At 36.5% G+C, this 17,673-nt stretch overlaps 2 protein-coding genes across 4 annotated transcripts in view; both read right to left on the bottom strand.

Annotated features, from left to right (window-relative positions):
• LOC107702988 (inactive rhomboid protein 2) overlaps window positions 1–6,538 on the bottom strand; it is a 61,053-nt gene extending 54,515 nt beyond the window's left edge. Inside the window, exons 1-3 of one of the 2 annotated variants that reach the window (XM_016505476.1) lie at window positions 6,449–6,538; window positions 6,180–6,355; window positions 3,368–3,464 (exon numbers count right to left, since the gene is read on the bottom strand). The gene's annotated coding sequence lies outside the window, so the exon portion shown is untranslated. Of the gene's footprint in view, window positions 1–3,367; window positions 3,465–6,179 lie in introns of both variants that reach the window. The other variant, XM_016505475.1, reaches the window with a different exon arrangement.
• A 1,200-nt stretch (window positions 6,539–7,738) lies between these two features.
• acox1 (acyl-CoA oxidase 1, palmitoyl) overlaps window positions 7,739–17,673 on the bottom strand; it is a 24,030-nt gene continuing 14,095 nt past the window's right edge. For both annotated transcript variants that reach the window (XM_016505478.1, XM_016505479.1), the window contains exons 6-14: window positions 17,379–17,494; window positions 16,550–16,719; window positions 16,243–16,405; window positions 15,902–16,092; window positions 14,438–14,614; window positions 14,190–14,295; window positions 12,383–12,526; window positions 9,015–9,221; window positions 7,739–8,906 (exon numbers count right to left, since the gene is read on the bottom strand). In XM_016505478.1, the coding sequence (XP_016360964.1) occupies window positions 8,856–8,906; window positions 9,015–9,221; window positions 12,383–12,526; window positions 14,190–14,295; window positions 14,438–14,614; window positions 15,902–16,092; window positions 16,243–16,405; window positions 16,550–16,719; window positions 17,379–17,494 (1,325 nt within the window). In that variant the 3' untranslated portion in view covers window positions 7,739–8,855. The remainder of the gene's footprint in view (window positions 8,907–9,014; window positions 9,222–12,382; window positions 12,527–14,189; window positions 14,296–14,437; window positions 14,615–15,901; window positions 16,093–16,242; window positions 16,406–16,549; window positions 16,720–17,378; window positions 17,495–17,673) is intronic.

Raw genomic sequence — 17,673 nt, 5'->3', positions numbered from 1 at the left:
ATCAACGAGTCCTGCATGGATCTTGGCCTTCTTCTTAGGCCCGTTGCTCCTTCCTGGAGCATAGGCCATTGACGACTGCCCTCCAGCGTTGTCTGTTCTGTTCGACTATCACCAGCTGCCCCCATCCAATTCCTGTCAGCTTCTGCAGACTTCTGCATCCAGGTCTCGGTGCCAGGTTTTCCGTGGCTGTCCACTTTTTCTTTTCCCTTACGGGTTTCATATCAGAGACTGTCTTGTGATGTTGAATATTGGTTTTCTCAAGGTGTGGCCAAGCCATCCCCACTTACTTCTCAGGATCTCTTGTTTCATAGGATGCTGGTCTGTCCTCTGCCACAAATTGGTGTTACTGATGACCTCTGGCCAGTGAATTGAAAGGACCCAGCGGAGACACTGGTTGACAAAGGCATGGATCTTTTTCATGGTGGCTTTTGTAGTCCTCCGTGTTTCTGCTCCGTACAACAGCACTGTCTCGGTGTTCGAGTTAAACAAACGTATCTTGGTGTGACAGCTGATCTCCTGGAGCTCCAGACATTTTTCAGCTGGATGAATGCTGCTCGGGCCTTGCTGATTCTGGTCTTCACATCTGCATATGTCCAACCGTGTTTATCCACCACGCTGCTGAGGTATGTGAAGGACTCCATCTCCTCTAGAGCTTCGCCATCCAGCCTCACTGGTTCTTCGCTGGTGGTGTTGACCTTCAAGATCTTGGTCTTGCCTCTATGGATGTAGAGCCTCACCTGAGATGAAATTTTGAGGAGGTGTGAAGACTTGTCCTGCATCTGTTGGTGGCTGTGGGACAGGAGTGCCATGTCATCTGACTCCACGACTCCAGTGTCCACTGTATCCCATCTTCCCACTGGTTGTAGTCTTCATGATCCAGTCAATGACCAGGAGGAACAAAAACAGAGAGAGCAAACAGCCTTGGCTCACTCCTGTCTTGACAAGCTCTCTTTTGAAGTGTTGTCAAATGTACCGATGTCGGTAGGGGTTGGGGTGTCTCGATTTTCTTTTGGTTGGAGAGGTAGGGGTAGGGGGAAGGGCCAGATAGCCCTTCAAATTAAGATTTTTCGGGACCCAAATTCAAACAAAGGGGTATAAAAAATGATCTCAGCATACACCAGCTACAGCGTCAAGATGGCTGCCCAAGCAAACAAGAAGACCCATAAATGTACGTATTTTTGGCATTAATTGGGATTTTAATAAAAAATAATCATTTGTTTTATGTTACATTCCATCTTTTGTTCATATTTACGGTCATATTATTCAAAGAAATGTTTGCAAAAAATCACTAAAGTTTGCTAATGTTAAACCATTAACTGACTGCATGGTAGCTCCACAACATATTTTTTATTTCTGATCAGGGTCGTAACCACCATAGACATTGAAGGGGGGACAAGTCCCCCCAATAATTAAAAATCACCAAAAAAGAAAAATTCTCAAATATGGCCATTTTAAGAGAGAGAGATGAAAGCTGTCCCTGCTGAAACGATTAATATACAATGGTAATTAAATGCCTCTAATGTACCAGTATTCAGACAGACCACAGATTGTGTGTGTGTGTGTGTATTGTAGGAGCTAGTGACGGCGTATGATGATGTGTAATGGTGTAATAGTGGTGATCTGTTTCTTAGGGGAATATTTTCACCCCTACCATTTGACACTCTGTTTCAAGGGTCAACTGGAAGAGGTAAGCATAGGGGTAGGTGAAGAGGTAAAAAAATTGAATTGGGATTGGGCCTAAGTGCTGTCCCCTGGTGTTCAACAAGGTCTGGTGGACTTACGACTATGTGCCTAATGCCTACGAGTTACCATCCAAAGATATGTATGCTTATGCAGTTTGGCTATCTGTTCTGCTTTTGCTGAGCACCCTTCACAGTAACATGCCGTGATTTGACACATTCCCCATAGTGTCATATTCTGACGTGACACCGAGTGGCCAATATTGAAAGGGAACTTCTCCGGTTGCTGACGTAACCTCGGTTCCCTGAAATGAGACGTCATGATCATGCTGTGATACTTATGCCCAGGGTTTTTCGTGACTGGCTTATTCAGTCAAACTATTCTGAGGAAATTACGTTCAGCGCTGCCCCAAATTTGCATGCTTGAATGTGACTTGAATTGCAAGGCAATATCGTGGTTCAATCAGGTTTTAGTTTTTCTAGGAGAAAAGTGTTTCCCCATAGCATCAGATTCTGTCTGCTATATGCATAAATATGCTATATGCTACTAACGCTCCACTATCCTCAACACCAACACATGTGATACAGTAGCATTTCTTTAAAAAATATACCACTTGGTGTAATGTTTTAAAATATAATGCAAAGACTTGTAGGATTTTTTTTTTTAATTGTGGTCAAATACTTCAAATACTACATGTCACTACATAACTCAACCAGCTACTGTGGAAACAATCAGGAGGATATACAGTATGAAGGATTGTTGATGTCTTTGGTCAGCCTTCACCCTTAATTACAGGGAAAAAAGCTCAGATTTCACTTCCTCTGTACAAAAATTTAAATTTCACAACTGCAGACTGCTTTAGGATTTGTTTCATTACTAAAAGATGCTAAATATTAGCATACAATTTCTGACAGTTTACATGCAGTGAAATTAAACTATTAAAATGACATTATCATTGAATGTGCAGAGAAAATTACAAAGTAACATTATCATAAATTGGACCATGTACTGCAGTTTAATTGCTCATAATCAACTCAGTAAATTACTGCTCTGGACACTAGAAATGAGCATCAATAATAATGATACTTCTTTATAAAAAAAAAAAACAAAAAAAAAAACAGGTGTGCGATTCTCAAGACCCTTTTACATGATTCAGCATTGTCCAATGCATTGTTCTCTATGCAGTGAAGTTTCAGTATTGCATGCCAATCAAGCACTGTAGAAACCAATTTCAACTTTGACCGTTGTCACTGAACTTTCAAAGCATAAACAATTATTAATGAACAATCTGTAAGACATACGCAATGGCACTTTTTCACAATTACAGGTTTACAACCTAAAAGGCTGTTCACACCAAATGTGGATATTCAAGCATTCAAGAATAATTGATTATTGGTGGATTCCTTTTGAGTTATACACAATGACACTGACAAATCAAAGCTTTTCAGAAAGTGTACTGAAAACTTTTCATCATCCCACTGAACCTGGCATTGAAGACAAGGATGTTATGGACCCTATTCACAAACTATTTTTTTATATTTATATTAATGTACATTTTACACAACTATTTTTTGTTTTAGTTTACACTGACATTTTTGACAGTTAAAACTATATTTTACACAACAGCAAACCTGCAAACTAATGTGTGAGCAACAAAGCATACCATTAAAAAAAACATCACACTTACTATGTCAGAAGTAACCACTGTTTGTCTTGGATGATTAGAGGGCAAAAGAGGAACGGTAACTCACTGACTAATCTTCAGAGCAGTCTTTCTGTTGAACCTACAGAAGAAAACAGTTATGACCAGATCAGAACAGTGTCCTCTTTCACACTTTATTAAAATGAAATGCTGGAGTACAAAATGAAAGTAGGTAATTTCTGATCACAACATGATTTATGTAGTTGACTTATATAGTTAGAACCTGAACCTAATAATTCGATAGCTATATGGAGGCAGACTACCTAGCAAATCTGTAAGGGTATAATAAAAAGAAACTTCACATAAAAATAATTAAAACATTAAAAAATTACAAAGACTTCAGTCTAAGTTCAAACCAGTAGCATGTGGTCATCTTGAGCCAGTAAAATCCCCTTTTTTATTTTCCACATGATGCATTTCTCACTGTTAAGTAACGGGTGTTGCACAAATGTTAGCTTCCGTTTGTACAGTTGCAAGATAAGGATGTGATTATACTGCATGCCCCACGATTAAAGGCCAGCAGTTTAATGAACACACTTTGTCAGGGGTAGCAAACAGTCTATACTGTACATGTCACATTTACTGTACATTTTGAAAAAAGTCCTCCTGGTTAACAAACTGAACAGCTTGTTTACCCAAAAAAGTGGGAACATGAAGGTGAGTAAGTGATGATAATTTTGTAGAATGTATCTTTACACAACAATGGCAAAAAAAAGCACAAGGGTGAGTATTGTCCATATGACTGGTGCACAATACTCACACAAAGCTATTATACAACTTCAGTAGACCATAACGCACAAGTCACATTAACTATTTTATGACACTCTTAAGGTTTTTCGAGCTTGGAATTTAAAATAACTAACTATACACTTTATTGTTGAAAAGAGCCGCTCGGTCATTATGTCTAAAGTCACTATTTCATTGCTTATGATAAATGACAGATGAAAGGCCCTATGCAAATGTGAAATTTCAAGATGCAGTTTGAGCTTTATATGCATTAAAATATGCTCTGCATTGTAATATCCTGCTTCTTCTGTATTAAAGACAGTGAGGAAAAAAACTGTTATTTAACACTTTAGCTTTGGCAACATCTTATATGTTCCTTAAAGTATGACAGTGCTCATTTTTTATAAACAAGTTGCTATTAATTATTCATTAATTTTATGATTATCAATCAAAGGGTAAATGCAGTTACTTTCATGTTTTTTTTTTCTGGAAATGTAAAGAGAAACACAGTAGCGTCACAAATTGAAATTTCATTGCTACTGCCACTAGAGAGTGAATTGCTACAGTCATATCTGGAAATACCAGACCTGAAAGGCAGTTTAAAATTATAGTTCACCCAAAAATGTTAGTTCTACCATCATTTAGTCACAATGTTGATTACCCTCATGTTGTTCCAAACCTGTATGCATTTTCTTCTTCTGCTGAACACAAAAGAAGGTATTCTGAAGAATGTTTCAACTGTTATTGTTTGTACAATGAACTTCAAAGGGGTCAAACACAACACTGGAAACTGACTTTCATTGTATAGGCAAAAAAAAAAAAAAGACAGAAGTCTCACAATGACATTAGGGTGAATAAATAATAAATGAATTTGGGCAATGTTTCAAATAAAAACATGTTTCAAACAAAAATTTTAATACAAGACAATTTAGATGAAAAAAATTATTTACTATATCTCTGTTCAATGGAAGAGCAAGTCTGAACTTGCAAAGTGTAAAGCCCTGTGCACATTCCTCAGCTCTCCCTGGGCTAAATTATTTGAGTAACGGTATACAGTAACTGTAGAGAATATAAAGAAAATATTAGACTACCGAAAGCAAGCCTGTGATTGTCTGTCTTTGAAGATCTGGGATGATCAGTCATCTGGAGGTGATGATTTTGAGCATGATGAACACAATGAAAAACCTCTGATCAGACATTTAAATTAGTTATTAGGATGGACTAAATTCTTGTTTTCCAGCAGACATGCCATGACACGGTGCGCTACAGTGTCTACATATTTGATTGAGATCTACAGGTAAAAACATGTTAAAAGCATTTAAAATGTTGTCAAACAAGACACGAAAGAGGACAAGAGATTGGAACTATAAAGAAACCATGCAAGAATTACAATTTCTATTTTGTTATAGGCCTATGTATTTTGAGGTTGGGTCCAGGTGGTTTCATCTATAAACATCTAGTCATGCAGTTCCTACTTCTCTCTTCAGCAGATGTTTGTGGTCCAACAGAATTTCCAGACTTGGAAATAAAGTTTTAAAATGTGAGAGTACTATTTTAAAACACAAGAAATGTGTTTTAAAATAGTATCACAACTATAGCATTAAGGTGTTATTTAGTGCTCTAAGGCTTTAATACACAACACTTGGGCACAGGAAATTACATATTTTATTGTATCTTTATTGTATTTTTGCCATGGACTTCTTAGTTCACGGCGTGGCCTTTCATGTAAGTTATATTGTGTTTACTTTCAACGCATAAGTAACTGACTCTTCTATTGTCACGTTGCATTATCTGAAACCAATTTGAATCCATTTCATAACCGCTTCCTCAACATTAAGCAATTCACAAAGACAAAAGAAAAACGTCGCTCGAGTTACAAGGCGCCGTGAGGGGTTTTGTAAACAGACATGTAGCCTATAAGGTATATCGTCTCGTGACAAAAAGTATCAGATAGCAACAGTAGTTAGTGACTGAACCCGTTTAATTCCCTCTGGGCATTATCTTTACTATAGATTTAGATTCAAAACAATGTCTGATTCACAACAGTTAGGAGGATCCAATATTTTCTTACCTAACAGGTAACAGATGAGTGCACGTCCTCCAGAAGCGCTCCATCGACCTCAAGACACGGTGACTCTTTCTCTTCTGTGCCGTGTGTTCCAGCACTTCACGCGTTTCGCTTTTCTTTCATTCACATTCAGCAGGAGAATCCGGATTTTTCGGGACTAACTTGAAAAATGTTTAACCCTGTAAAAAAGTATTTTAATGATTATTTAATTGTAATGTTACGTGCAGTAAGTTGCTAGTATGCTTAAGGTGTGTTTACGAAAGCGAACTAACGTTAGTGATACTAGGAAGCCCGGGCTCATTTCTCCTCCCTTCCTGCTGCGCTTCCTACATGACGTCGAGTTGGAAACTGGGTGAGTTCCCCATTCATTCTACAGCCACTGGATCACATCCCAGCTCACACACTTCTATAACTTATTTGCTTGATTTAGCTTTAAGGTATGGCCAAAAAATGAACACGATAAAATGTTTCATATCAGTCGATATCGATAATTATCACGACAAATTATCTTTATTTCTAAGTTTAAAGGCAGATTTTTGCACCTAAGTTAAAGTTGTAGAAATCAGACTGTTAACTGTGGTTTTAAACTGCTCTTTATTGTCAGAACATGACAAACACTTCACATTTTTAAAATCTTTACACTTTTCCAGTCATTTTTCCTTGGTTTCTGCATGTTCTAATGAGGTTTGTATTGCCTGACTTTGACGCGTATCTGCAGCAAAGTTTGCACTGTAGGCTGCCATATTTATAATATTACTTTTTTTTTGTCTCTTAGAAATGCACATTTGACAGTAGATTGAGTTAGGATGCAGATGTAAATTTATGTTCAAAGGAATTTTATTTAAAACAGTAGCCAAATACAAGTTATAGCTTAATCATAAAAAATACTGTAATTATATTCCAGTACTCCTTTAATACTTTTAATACACATCTACATTAATAATATAAGAAAATTCAATGAATATCCCACATTTTTGCCACAATACCATGGTGCAGTTAGTGTTACTACAGTAAATCCATGGTAAATAATGGCGATTTGTAGATTGAAAAGCCTTCTGACTGTCTCATTGCACTCAGTGTTTCTCCTGTTTGTCAACGTTGTTTTATTGGCTTTAAACTCGTTTAAATCAAATTGGTGTTCTTCGCTTAATTCATATCCATCATATCCATCTCCAGTTTCAGTCAGGTCCAACCTGTTCTCTGAGTGATTACAGTAAATCCATGGTAAATAATGGCGATTTGTAGATTGAAAAGCCTTCTGACTGTCTCATTGCACTCAGTGTTTCTCCTGTTTGTCAACGTTGTTTTATTGGCTTTAAACTCGTTTAAATCAAATTGGTGTTCTTCGCTTAATTCATATCCATCATATCCATCTCCAGTTTCAGTCAGGTCCAACCTGTTCTCAACAGATCCTACATTTCTAAATGCTAAATTCACTAGTTTCAAGAGGCTACAGCATGTCACTGGATAGCAGTGACATACCATGTCACTGCTTCAGAAAACCCAGTGAAAAATTATTGCAAAAACACTGCTCTCTTCACCAAAGAAAAAAAAACATCTTCGTCTTAATATAAGTTGACACTGGCAAGATTTGTCATTTTCCTGTGGGTTCATAGACAATGTTTCATTCACTAAATCACAAACTTTATGAATTTGCAAGATTAAACCACATTCTTCTGGCAAATAGGCTAAAATTTCAAGTCAAGCACCAATGTTGTGGCGTCAATGTTACATCTTTAAAATAATCGTTGTGGAAATTTTCTTCTATTTATTTATTTCTTTCACTTGTTACAGTGGTGATTATAATTTAACAAGACTGCTACAAGGGAGCCTTCTGAGTGATTTTTTTTTTAAAGAGGTGAAAATGTCATCTTACTAATTATATCTTTGAATTGTAATTACAAATCCAAATGGCAAAACCAACATTCATAAACAGAAGATCAGCTATATAAACAGTACTGTAAATGTTAATTTATTCCTTTAATGAATAGCAGAAGAGTTGAAATAACAACGTGGAAAAAAATGATCAGGACACAAATCAGTATATCACTATGTAAATGGTGTAATTAATTGTATACCGTACACTGATTTTGATTGTCGCTACAAAAAAAAAAGCAAGAAAGAAGACATTCCTGTCAGAGTGTCTTAAGGCATGATTTTAAGAGATGTTAAGATGTCTGAAATTATTAATTATTCAGTAAATAATCATTTCAAACTCAAACGTTATTCAGAGTAGGCATACTGCAATATTCACTTTCAGTATTTCATTTTAAGTTTGTGACTCAAAGAATTGGAAATATATCCAAATATGGTCTCATAATTTCAGCTATTTGAATCTGAAGCATCATGGGTATGTTTATTGTAACATTACATCCTCTAAGAAAAACCAAGTACGCAAATATTACAAACTACCAGGAATCTATACAATTACAAAAAGCAATTTAAGTGGTTTAACTTGAAATTATCATTCAGTGCACAGAAAAAGCAATCATGACTTACTGCTTCAAATAATTAGAAGTAGGCATAGAAAATCCATTAAAAATTAAATATAATCTCTTCACTGACAAATTCCTTTTCTACAGTAGATGATTAGAAAACCCAGTGGTGGTGGTGGAGAGGAGAGCTATAGGTATTAGTTTTCTTGGAGAGATTCTTCCCTTTTTCCCATAAAGGCACTTCTTACAGTTTGGACCGTAGTGGCTTTAGGTACTTGTGGTGGGACTCGTGCACCTTAAAAATAAATGAATGAATGAGTGACTGAAAGGTTCCTCTGAAATTATTTAACATGCATCACCATAAATGAATACAATACACACATCGAATGCATTGAATACACACCTCAGTCTGGTTCAGAGGTGACCTCTTGGCCCACTCAAACATGTGCTCATAGACATTGCCATCATATCTCCCCAGAGCAGAGTTAAGCATCTCATCACGGTAGTCAAAGGCATCAACCAGAGCCACTGCATTGGGCCTTAGCTCTGAGAGAAGACCCTTCAGCCTCTGTGAGATCTGAGCCAGCTGAGGAACAGTTAGCAGACCAGCCTGACAAAGAAAAAAAAATGATCAGGAACAGCTGTTCCTAGAACACATATGCTAAATTTGAAGTCTGTTTATCTTGAAAAATATATGTCTCCGAGTCAAACTTTTTTGTCCATTTTACCAGAACAGAAAGACTGCACATGGGTTTATCTGCCTCAAATGAATTTTTTGTCAACTTTCAGGAGTACGCTAGCATATACAGTAAACTGCCCAAAGTCATAGCAGATACAGACTAGATATCACAATTTTGATAAAATGTGTCTAAAGTTTGTACTGAGTGGCAGGAGTCAGAGAGTGCATACAGCAATTGAGTCGTCATGCAAACATGCACTCTCAAAGTTCATTGTAACTGCCCTAGTCATGCTGACATTTTACAACATAAATTGAACTGAAGTCAAGCCTATTCTATTTGTGACTAACACCTGTAAAAAATATCGGGTAACACTTTACTTGAAGGGGTGTGCATAAGACTGACATGACACCTTCATAATCATGACATGACACATGTCATGAATATGAAGGAGGTTTTATGCATGTTTATGACAACTGTCATTAAGTGTCATTCGCTCAGTTATGTCATTTTTAATGCAAATATGACATTATATGCGAAGATGACATTGTTTGAGATGTCTTTGTTATGGGCTATGGTTAGGGGTAAGGGTAGGGGTAGGGTTAGGTCAAATAATGTCATATTTGCATTAAAAATGACATAACTGAGCGAATGACACTTAATGACAGTTGTCATAAACATGCATAAAAAACATGTCATGTCATGATTATGAAGGTGTCATGTCAGTCTTATGCACACCCCTTCAAGTAAAGTGTAACCAAATATCGATAGATGGCGATGTACAAAACTGCAAAATCTTACCACATTTGACAACAAATCTTAATTGAGGTGTGATTTCATCAGTCACATTTTAATGAACCAACGGCATGCTTTTATACCTCAGTAAAGAGTGGAGCATTTGAGTCCCGTGCAGACTACAAAATTGACGGGAGCAGCAATGGAGGACAGCGACTGGATCTAAACCTTCAGATGACACAGATCATTATCTGCGTCTCTGTAAGTTTACGAAACCATGAATACCTGCAATTCGCGTATGTGCAGCGCAGAGCACATCTCTCTGTATAAGTGACAGAAAACTAGTTGTCCAATATGGTTTTGTTCACAAAGCAGGGCTTCACTGAAAATACAGTTGTGCATTCTGAAAATGTATGGGTGTGAGTTATAAAGTGCAGGTGTCACTGTATATAACGGACATGTGTGCAAAAGCAACCATATTAGTACTGACAGCTGTATTCTTCCACTGTCTGACCATGGTCAAAGAGTGTCAGTGTGGGACCACGGATGGATGACATGTTACATGGGAAAAGAAATTTAGAATCTGCTACAGATGTGTGCAAGCCAAATTTAAAAAACTTGCCAAAATATTCCTTTTTCTGTACTACTAATATAACCAGACAGTAAAATGTAATTTTGTAGTATAATGTAATCTAATGTTTTTTTAAATAAACATAATATCACTCACTTTATTAATGTTTTTACAGTACAGTTGTGCAGTTTTGGAGGATTTATGATATTTTTGTACTTATTTGCCTAAATTTGTAATCATTGTGATATATATATATTTATATAAAATGACCACATTTTATGTGAAATTTACTTTAGAGAAGCTCTACATTTCTCAGTTTCATTCATGGTGATAACATGAAAAGTGTGCTTTTGTTAGTGGAAATTGCTGTCATCTACTGGAAAACAAATACTTTTAAAATTAAGATAACATGAAATTTAAACTACAGCCACTAGATGGCTGCAGAGGATTATTCAATGGCTCATGTACCATTCACAAGTTTTTCACTTAGATTTATGTTTAGACATTATAAAATAATTTTTATAACAAAAAATGACTTTTTTTTTTTAATTTAGAAAGAATTTAAAGGAATGTTTGGGTTTAAATCAAGACATTAAACTTGAGTTTAGCTTACGTATCAGAAGAAACTTCAAGTTTTTTGCCTCACATGTTAGCTCTTGAATCTCTTTAAGCCCCAGATAAAATAGTAAGATATTGTAAGGATAAGAATAATAGCAAGGGTATGATGAGAGTAATGGTCTTTTTCAAAACACATTTGAAAATATGCTTTATTTTCATAATTCTGGTAAGTGACACTACTAGTGCAGAAACTGCATACTTCGTCTTTAAATGAACTCAGCAGTCTTACAGATACTGGTTTATTAATTGCATGGATTGGTAGGGGCGGAGATAAGGGGTGGCTCACAATGGCAATGGTTTTTTACTTAACAAGAATTGTGTTTATTTACAAATAAAACCATCTCATCACGACCACAACACAAGAGAGACTTTTCACGCGCACTCTCCAACTTCGCCTCAGTGCCAGGCACAAGTCAGAGGTACAGGTGCTGAAAGAGCTACAGCAGATGAATAGTGAACAATCGAACAGTAGATATACGAGACAGTGGCGATTAAAGTAGCATCAAAACTTTGCATGCTAGTATGTATTTGTTATAAATGTATCACATTTAAAAACATGTCTCAGATGTTTGGCCTATTATATACTGCAATGTGAGATCACAATATAAGGCACAAATTTATATGCATTTTTTTATCTGTATGATGGATGGATGCATTTTATTTAGCTTCAAAATCTTGACCACTATTCACTGCCATTATAAAGCTTATAGCTCTGATTGTATTCGTCTGAAAGAAGAAAGTCATATACACCTAGGATGGCTTGAGGGTGAGTAAATTATGGGTTAATTTTAATTTTTGGGTTGAACTTTCTCTTAAATAAGCCTGGAGGTGAGGAATAATGCAAAAATTGTCAACTTCATTCAGTATTACATGATCTAATCCACCACTATCTCAATTAGAATAAACGGAGCAATTCCAAGAGGGTCCTCACACCACCGGTGCTCGGGCCCTAATTAAGTTATAAAAAAAATAAATAAAAAAACTGTATTCAGTTGTGTTGTAGGCACTAAAACAGTCCAGTACTTATGTTAAAATAATGAAGATTTCTGTGCCACCCCAAACTAGTTGCTGGCACCTGCCTGGCCAACCCTCTGAAAATATCCTGGCTCCACCACAGTGGGTTGGGCAAATTTTAAAAACTAAATGTGTTTTACACTGTATTAGTATAACCTGTAAAAAGTCTCCAGAGCTCAGTGCGACTCCATGAAGGGCATAAAGCAGAGCCAAAGTGCTGAGCACAGAGTGGACAGCCGTATCCCCAATCTCACTCAGTTTAGCAGCAAACAGCTTCACCACCACATAATGACAGTGGGCCTGTAGAGGGACAATAAAGAGGAATATTGGTCAAAACAGATCTCCAAAACAATTTCTGCACTGCTGAATCTGTACAAATCATCAGTAATGGAATGATTTAATAGGTTTTGTATACTGAAACAATTAAGCTATGTTTACACTGTCGGCCCAAATCCGATTATTTGTATCCGATTGAAATCTGATCTAAATGACTGACTGTCCGCACTGTATATCATAACTGTTCAGATCCGATTAATGTGTCCCATGGCGTGCTTTCGTTTTATGGAATATTGCATTGGTTTCAATAGCAACAATGTTGTGTTGGTATGCCTATGCCAAAAAACAACAACAGCAAGGGTTTGCAAGATTTTAGCTGCATCCCAAATGACGCACTATACACTATGCACTTATACACTATGTACTTATGCATTATGTACTCAACCATGTAGTGTATGAAATATATAAATTTATTTTGTCATTCATAATCAGAGTATGATAGCCCCTCCCCCTTCGGAACGTAATTAAAGCTGTGACAGTTGAGTGCATGAAGTGTTCAACATTCCACACTTTGTTTTTTTCAGTTATTTAAGTGCATCATCCGGGTATTTAAAGTGCACTTTTTCTTTTTGGAATTTTCAGCGTGAAGACACTACTCGCACTATTTATACTACAAAACGTCATAGAATAGTGCATAAGTACATGATTTGGGACGACCTTTTGTCTAACAACATGACAACATGTTGCTGTTGCACTGGATTATTATGTCTTATGTGTCAGCAGAAATGTAGGAAGCTGGAGTTTGCAGCTTTATTCCCTGTTGCCGTCTCTGCCGGTTTCAAAACTCAAAGAGGTGTGTAGACCAGCAGTCTATTGTCATTTTCCACTCGACTCACACTTCGCAACAACACAGACTTGTTTATATAAAGACATTCAGTATGTTTTCTACAAACACTACCTGACAGGTTTACATTTTACGTGGCTTGAGAAAGTGCATAGCCAAAAATCCAATCAGAGTGGTCAGACTGACATGGATTTCCAGAAATACGATTTGTAAACATTTGTAAAAAACAAAAAACACAAAAAAACTTATTTCATAGATTTTTTTTCCCCAAATATGATCGGATTCCACTATGAACAAAAATCAGATTTTGAGTGACAGTCTGAACTGGGCTCTGATTAACAGTTACAGTAAAAAAATAAATAAAATTGCATTAGCACAGGGATGTCCAATCTTGTGACAGTTGAACTAAAAAATGGTGTCTGAAAGTTGAGGGTGGTCTGTTTGTGTAAATATATGATTTTAAACAGCCTTTTCAACTTCCGATTTAATTTCTAGTGAGAAATTAGTATTGTAGTAATTAAACATTCGCTTAGTTATCACCAATGCTTTTTTCTATTTTGTTATAGATCATCAGACCGTTATACTGCCTCAGAAGTCTCTCCGAAATCAGTTTCTGGAGGTACCCACAAACTTGAACGCTGCCTGTTCAGCCTGATAGGGCACGTAGGCAACAAGTCAGCTGCCTAAGTTTTTGGATGCAACTCATGTCCTGAAAACCCTTATTATCTTAGTTTAGTTGTGTTTAATTGGGATTGGAGCTAAACTCTTCAGGACAGTGGCGCTCCAGGACCAGGATTGGACACCCCTGTATAAGCATTATAGGTTAATTTTAAGAAGCCTCACATCAGATGCTCGGACTAGATCAATGGAATTGTTGTTCCAGGCATCCTCATTGCTCTTGCTGTGCTGTAGCTCCGCCTGCAGGTTCTTAGCTGCCATTTCAACTAACCTGTGAGCATTTTTCAAAAACATTCTCAAGTCTCTGCAAACATTTGATGTGCTATGTGAGCTCAAGGTTTTAAAAACGTTATAAATTTTACAACCTATGTTGACCTAAAAAAAAATAAAATGTTTTTCTGGATCCAACTTACTTCGCAGCTCTGAATTTGTATGCCTCCACAAGGCTGGCCAGGTCATTAATATTGATGACAGTGGGCCGAGAGGACACAGAATGGGGCTGTATCCTGCTCTGAGGTTCGTTCAGGTAAGAAACAATGCCAGTCAACTGCTGACCTGCCCGTGCTTGTTTGTAGCTCTTCACCAAATACCTAATCAACAGAAAACGTTAGGTAATAAAAGTAGTACAAATCAATCAGTTCATTGAGATAAACCTTTTTAAACCCTAGTGAGGCAATTATTTCTTAGATGTCTGTGAAAAAAAATGTGCATGCTAAAACAATGGATTTATTTGGAAAAATTCAGATGGTAATTGCTCTACTGGTCAAATGTTTTATAAGTTATTAATAAATTACTTGTTTCCTAAAAAAACGTTCTTTAGTAACCTTGTTTCTTTAACCTGTGGCAGTTTACGGCTTACATTTTAGGTACCCTTTTTGGCTTATTTACAGAACTTGGAAAAGAAAATGAAAACTGCTTAATTTGGAAACTTAAAAATAAGGCATTCTAGAACTTTTGACCAGTAGTGCAATTCACTGAGAACTAAGGAGTTCTGTTGTTGGATGAACAAAAGAAAAAAAAATCTTTGCTTGACACTTCTGTTGATGCAATTATAATGTCCTATTTTGGCAATTTACAGAATTTTATTTTCCTTTATTTCCTTTCTTTATTTTCCTTTCTCTTATTCTCCCAGTCACTAATTATTTAGAAGCTGTGCATGTTAGGGTTCTGGGGCTAGATCCACCCTTGTTACTCCAGTTATGTCTGTTTTTCTGCCTGTCTGTATCATTTTTAATTTTAATATATATCAGCCAGCCCTCTCTCTAGAGTCTAGAGTACTCTTCAGTCAAGTACAGTCTTTAATACAAGCCTCTGTTATACTCAAAATGCAAAAATACGGGCCAGGCCAGACTACCCTGGAGTAAATTTATCACACTACCCCGGAGTGTGTCTAAAAACAGCAAATAATTTTATCCAAAATCACACCATATCCCCTTAAGAAATAATTACCTTTTGAATTGGGCTATACATCTTAAACATAACATCTATTCAGATGGAACTAGCTTTCCTTAAGGTGGTTTAGTAAGTTTGCATCTTGCAGAAATACAATGTGATTTTAATCCCATCCAAATCAAACACATCAACGTTTTTCTCCTAAAACCTCAGAAATGACAGAGAAAATTACTTATTTAACTAACTAACACTTCTAATTTATTTTGATGTTATATACAATAACATCCACACAACAGACACTCCAACCTTAGTAAAAAATACAGTTGCCAATCATGCCTGTTTGTTTCTAAATACCATGCCAGCTTCAAACATTAATTTTAATCGTGAAACCCCAAATCGCTGCATGAAGTCACAATTTTGAAAATGAATTCCATCCAAATAGTGCTGATGTCTGAAACAGTTAAGGTAAACAGGTGTTTTTTTACCTAGCTGTCTGCAGCATCATAACCGTATTCTCTCCCTCATAAGTGCAGGTCGGTGTAAAGGTGACATAGATGTCAGGTAAACTGCTGCAGCGGGAATAACCATGACCACCACATGACATGCGACAAACCTCAATTCCTGCATTTGCCACCCAGGTGGTAAAAGCTTTCAGACCTGCAGATAGAGCATGCAGCTACAGAAAGAATAGAGAGGAGAAATACAAAAAAAATCTAGATAAATCAATAAATCAAGACAATGACATTGAGCTACAAAGCATATGCAAGCACATAAAACTCATGAACGTGTATAAAATATTATTTTTTAAGAACATATTTCTGCATACCTCTGGCAGCTCACTGAAGTCACCCTGATTAATGTCTCCTGAGATGCGATGGTATGTTTTACTCATGTATTGCCCCACAAAGTGGAAGGCATAGGCAGTGGCCAGCAGAGGGAAGAGTTTATACTGCTGAGCCTGATAGTCTAGGATCTGTGGCTCTGGTTCCCTAAAATAAAAAAGAAAATTTATTAAATCACCTAAAATACACACACACACACACACACACACACAAATATATATGAGCAAAAGTTTCAAAGAAAAACCCAACATTGTATGTGGATGTGTTTGTGAGAGAGAGACGGAGACCCACCCTGGGCGTAGTTCAGACTGGTGTCGGACTGCACTATAACGAATGGCGATAGTGCAGGACTTGGAGAGAGCTCGTGCTGACTCCCCCACTATCATGGAGCGAATAAACACCATGGTGCCATATGTGAGCTTATCACTAGGAGGCTTCACATACGTACCATCCGGCTCAACCTACACAAGCACATACACCACAAAGCTTTACTGACAGAATGCACTTGAGCTGGCATAAACACCATGTACACGAAGCGCTGACCCAGCTTATGTCAGCATGATTTGTGAATATTCCAGTGAAAAAAGACAATTTAGAATTATTTACTTGTTAACAGAGTTAACATGAATAATATCACAAATTTGCATTTAATAGATTTAATAGAAATTATGTAAAATCTTTATAAAAATCTTATGTTATTTATTTTTATGTCACAACATTTTGTTGCTAAAATTCCGTTTATTTCCAGGTTTAAATTAGATGTTGTCTTGTATTTTGGAACCCAGTTAATATAGTTTAGGTTAGAAAGATTTATTAATTCCTGTGAAGGGAAAACTCATCTGCCACCATTTCAACTGTACATTACAAACAATACAAAACAGTTCAACAGCACATTCTTAAAATAAAAAAAAAATAAAAAAAAATCAAACAATATGATAATTATAACGCTTCATTAAAAAACCTAACTGTAGTAGCAAACACAACTGAGCAAACATAATTGAAAACTATTTATAATTATTTAGAAATCTTCCTTGAGTTTATTAATAAACTCTAAACACAAGCACAAACATAAATTATTGTAAACTTTTTTTGTCTTTCAATGTGGGCAGGATCTGCTCACCTTGGCGTACTTCATCAGCATATTCTCACGTGGAATCCTGACATTTTCTAGTTTCAAGTAGCCATTATCCACCTCATCAAAACCAAATTTGGGGCCAATATCACCGACCACTACACCTGTTCAAACACAACAGATCTGAAAACGGAGGCTTAAATATTGAGAACTACATTCTGTACACATACATACAACAAACAAATCAGATTACTAAACAAATGATGAAACATCTAATCGTCTAAATGTAGAGCTGTCAAATTGAAAACAAAAATTCAGTTTATTGTATAAACATTGTCAAGGC

The sequence above is a fragment of the Sinocyclocheilus anshuiensis genome, unplaced genomic scaffold (genome assembly GCF_001515605.1).
Source record: "Sinocyclocheilus anshuiensis isolate Anshui unplaced genomic scaffold, SAMN03320099.WGS_v1.1 scaffold1039, whole genome shotgun sequence".
Lineage (NCBI taxonomy): Eukaryota > Metazoa > Chordata > Actinopteri > Cypriniformes > Cyprinidae > Sinocyclocheilus > Sinocyclocheilus anshuiensis.
This window is presented reverse-complemented; position numbering and strand designations above follow the sequence as displayed.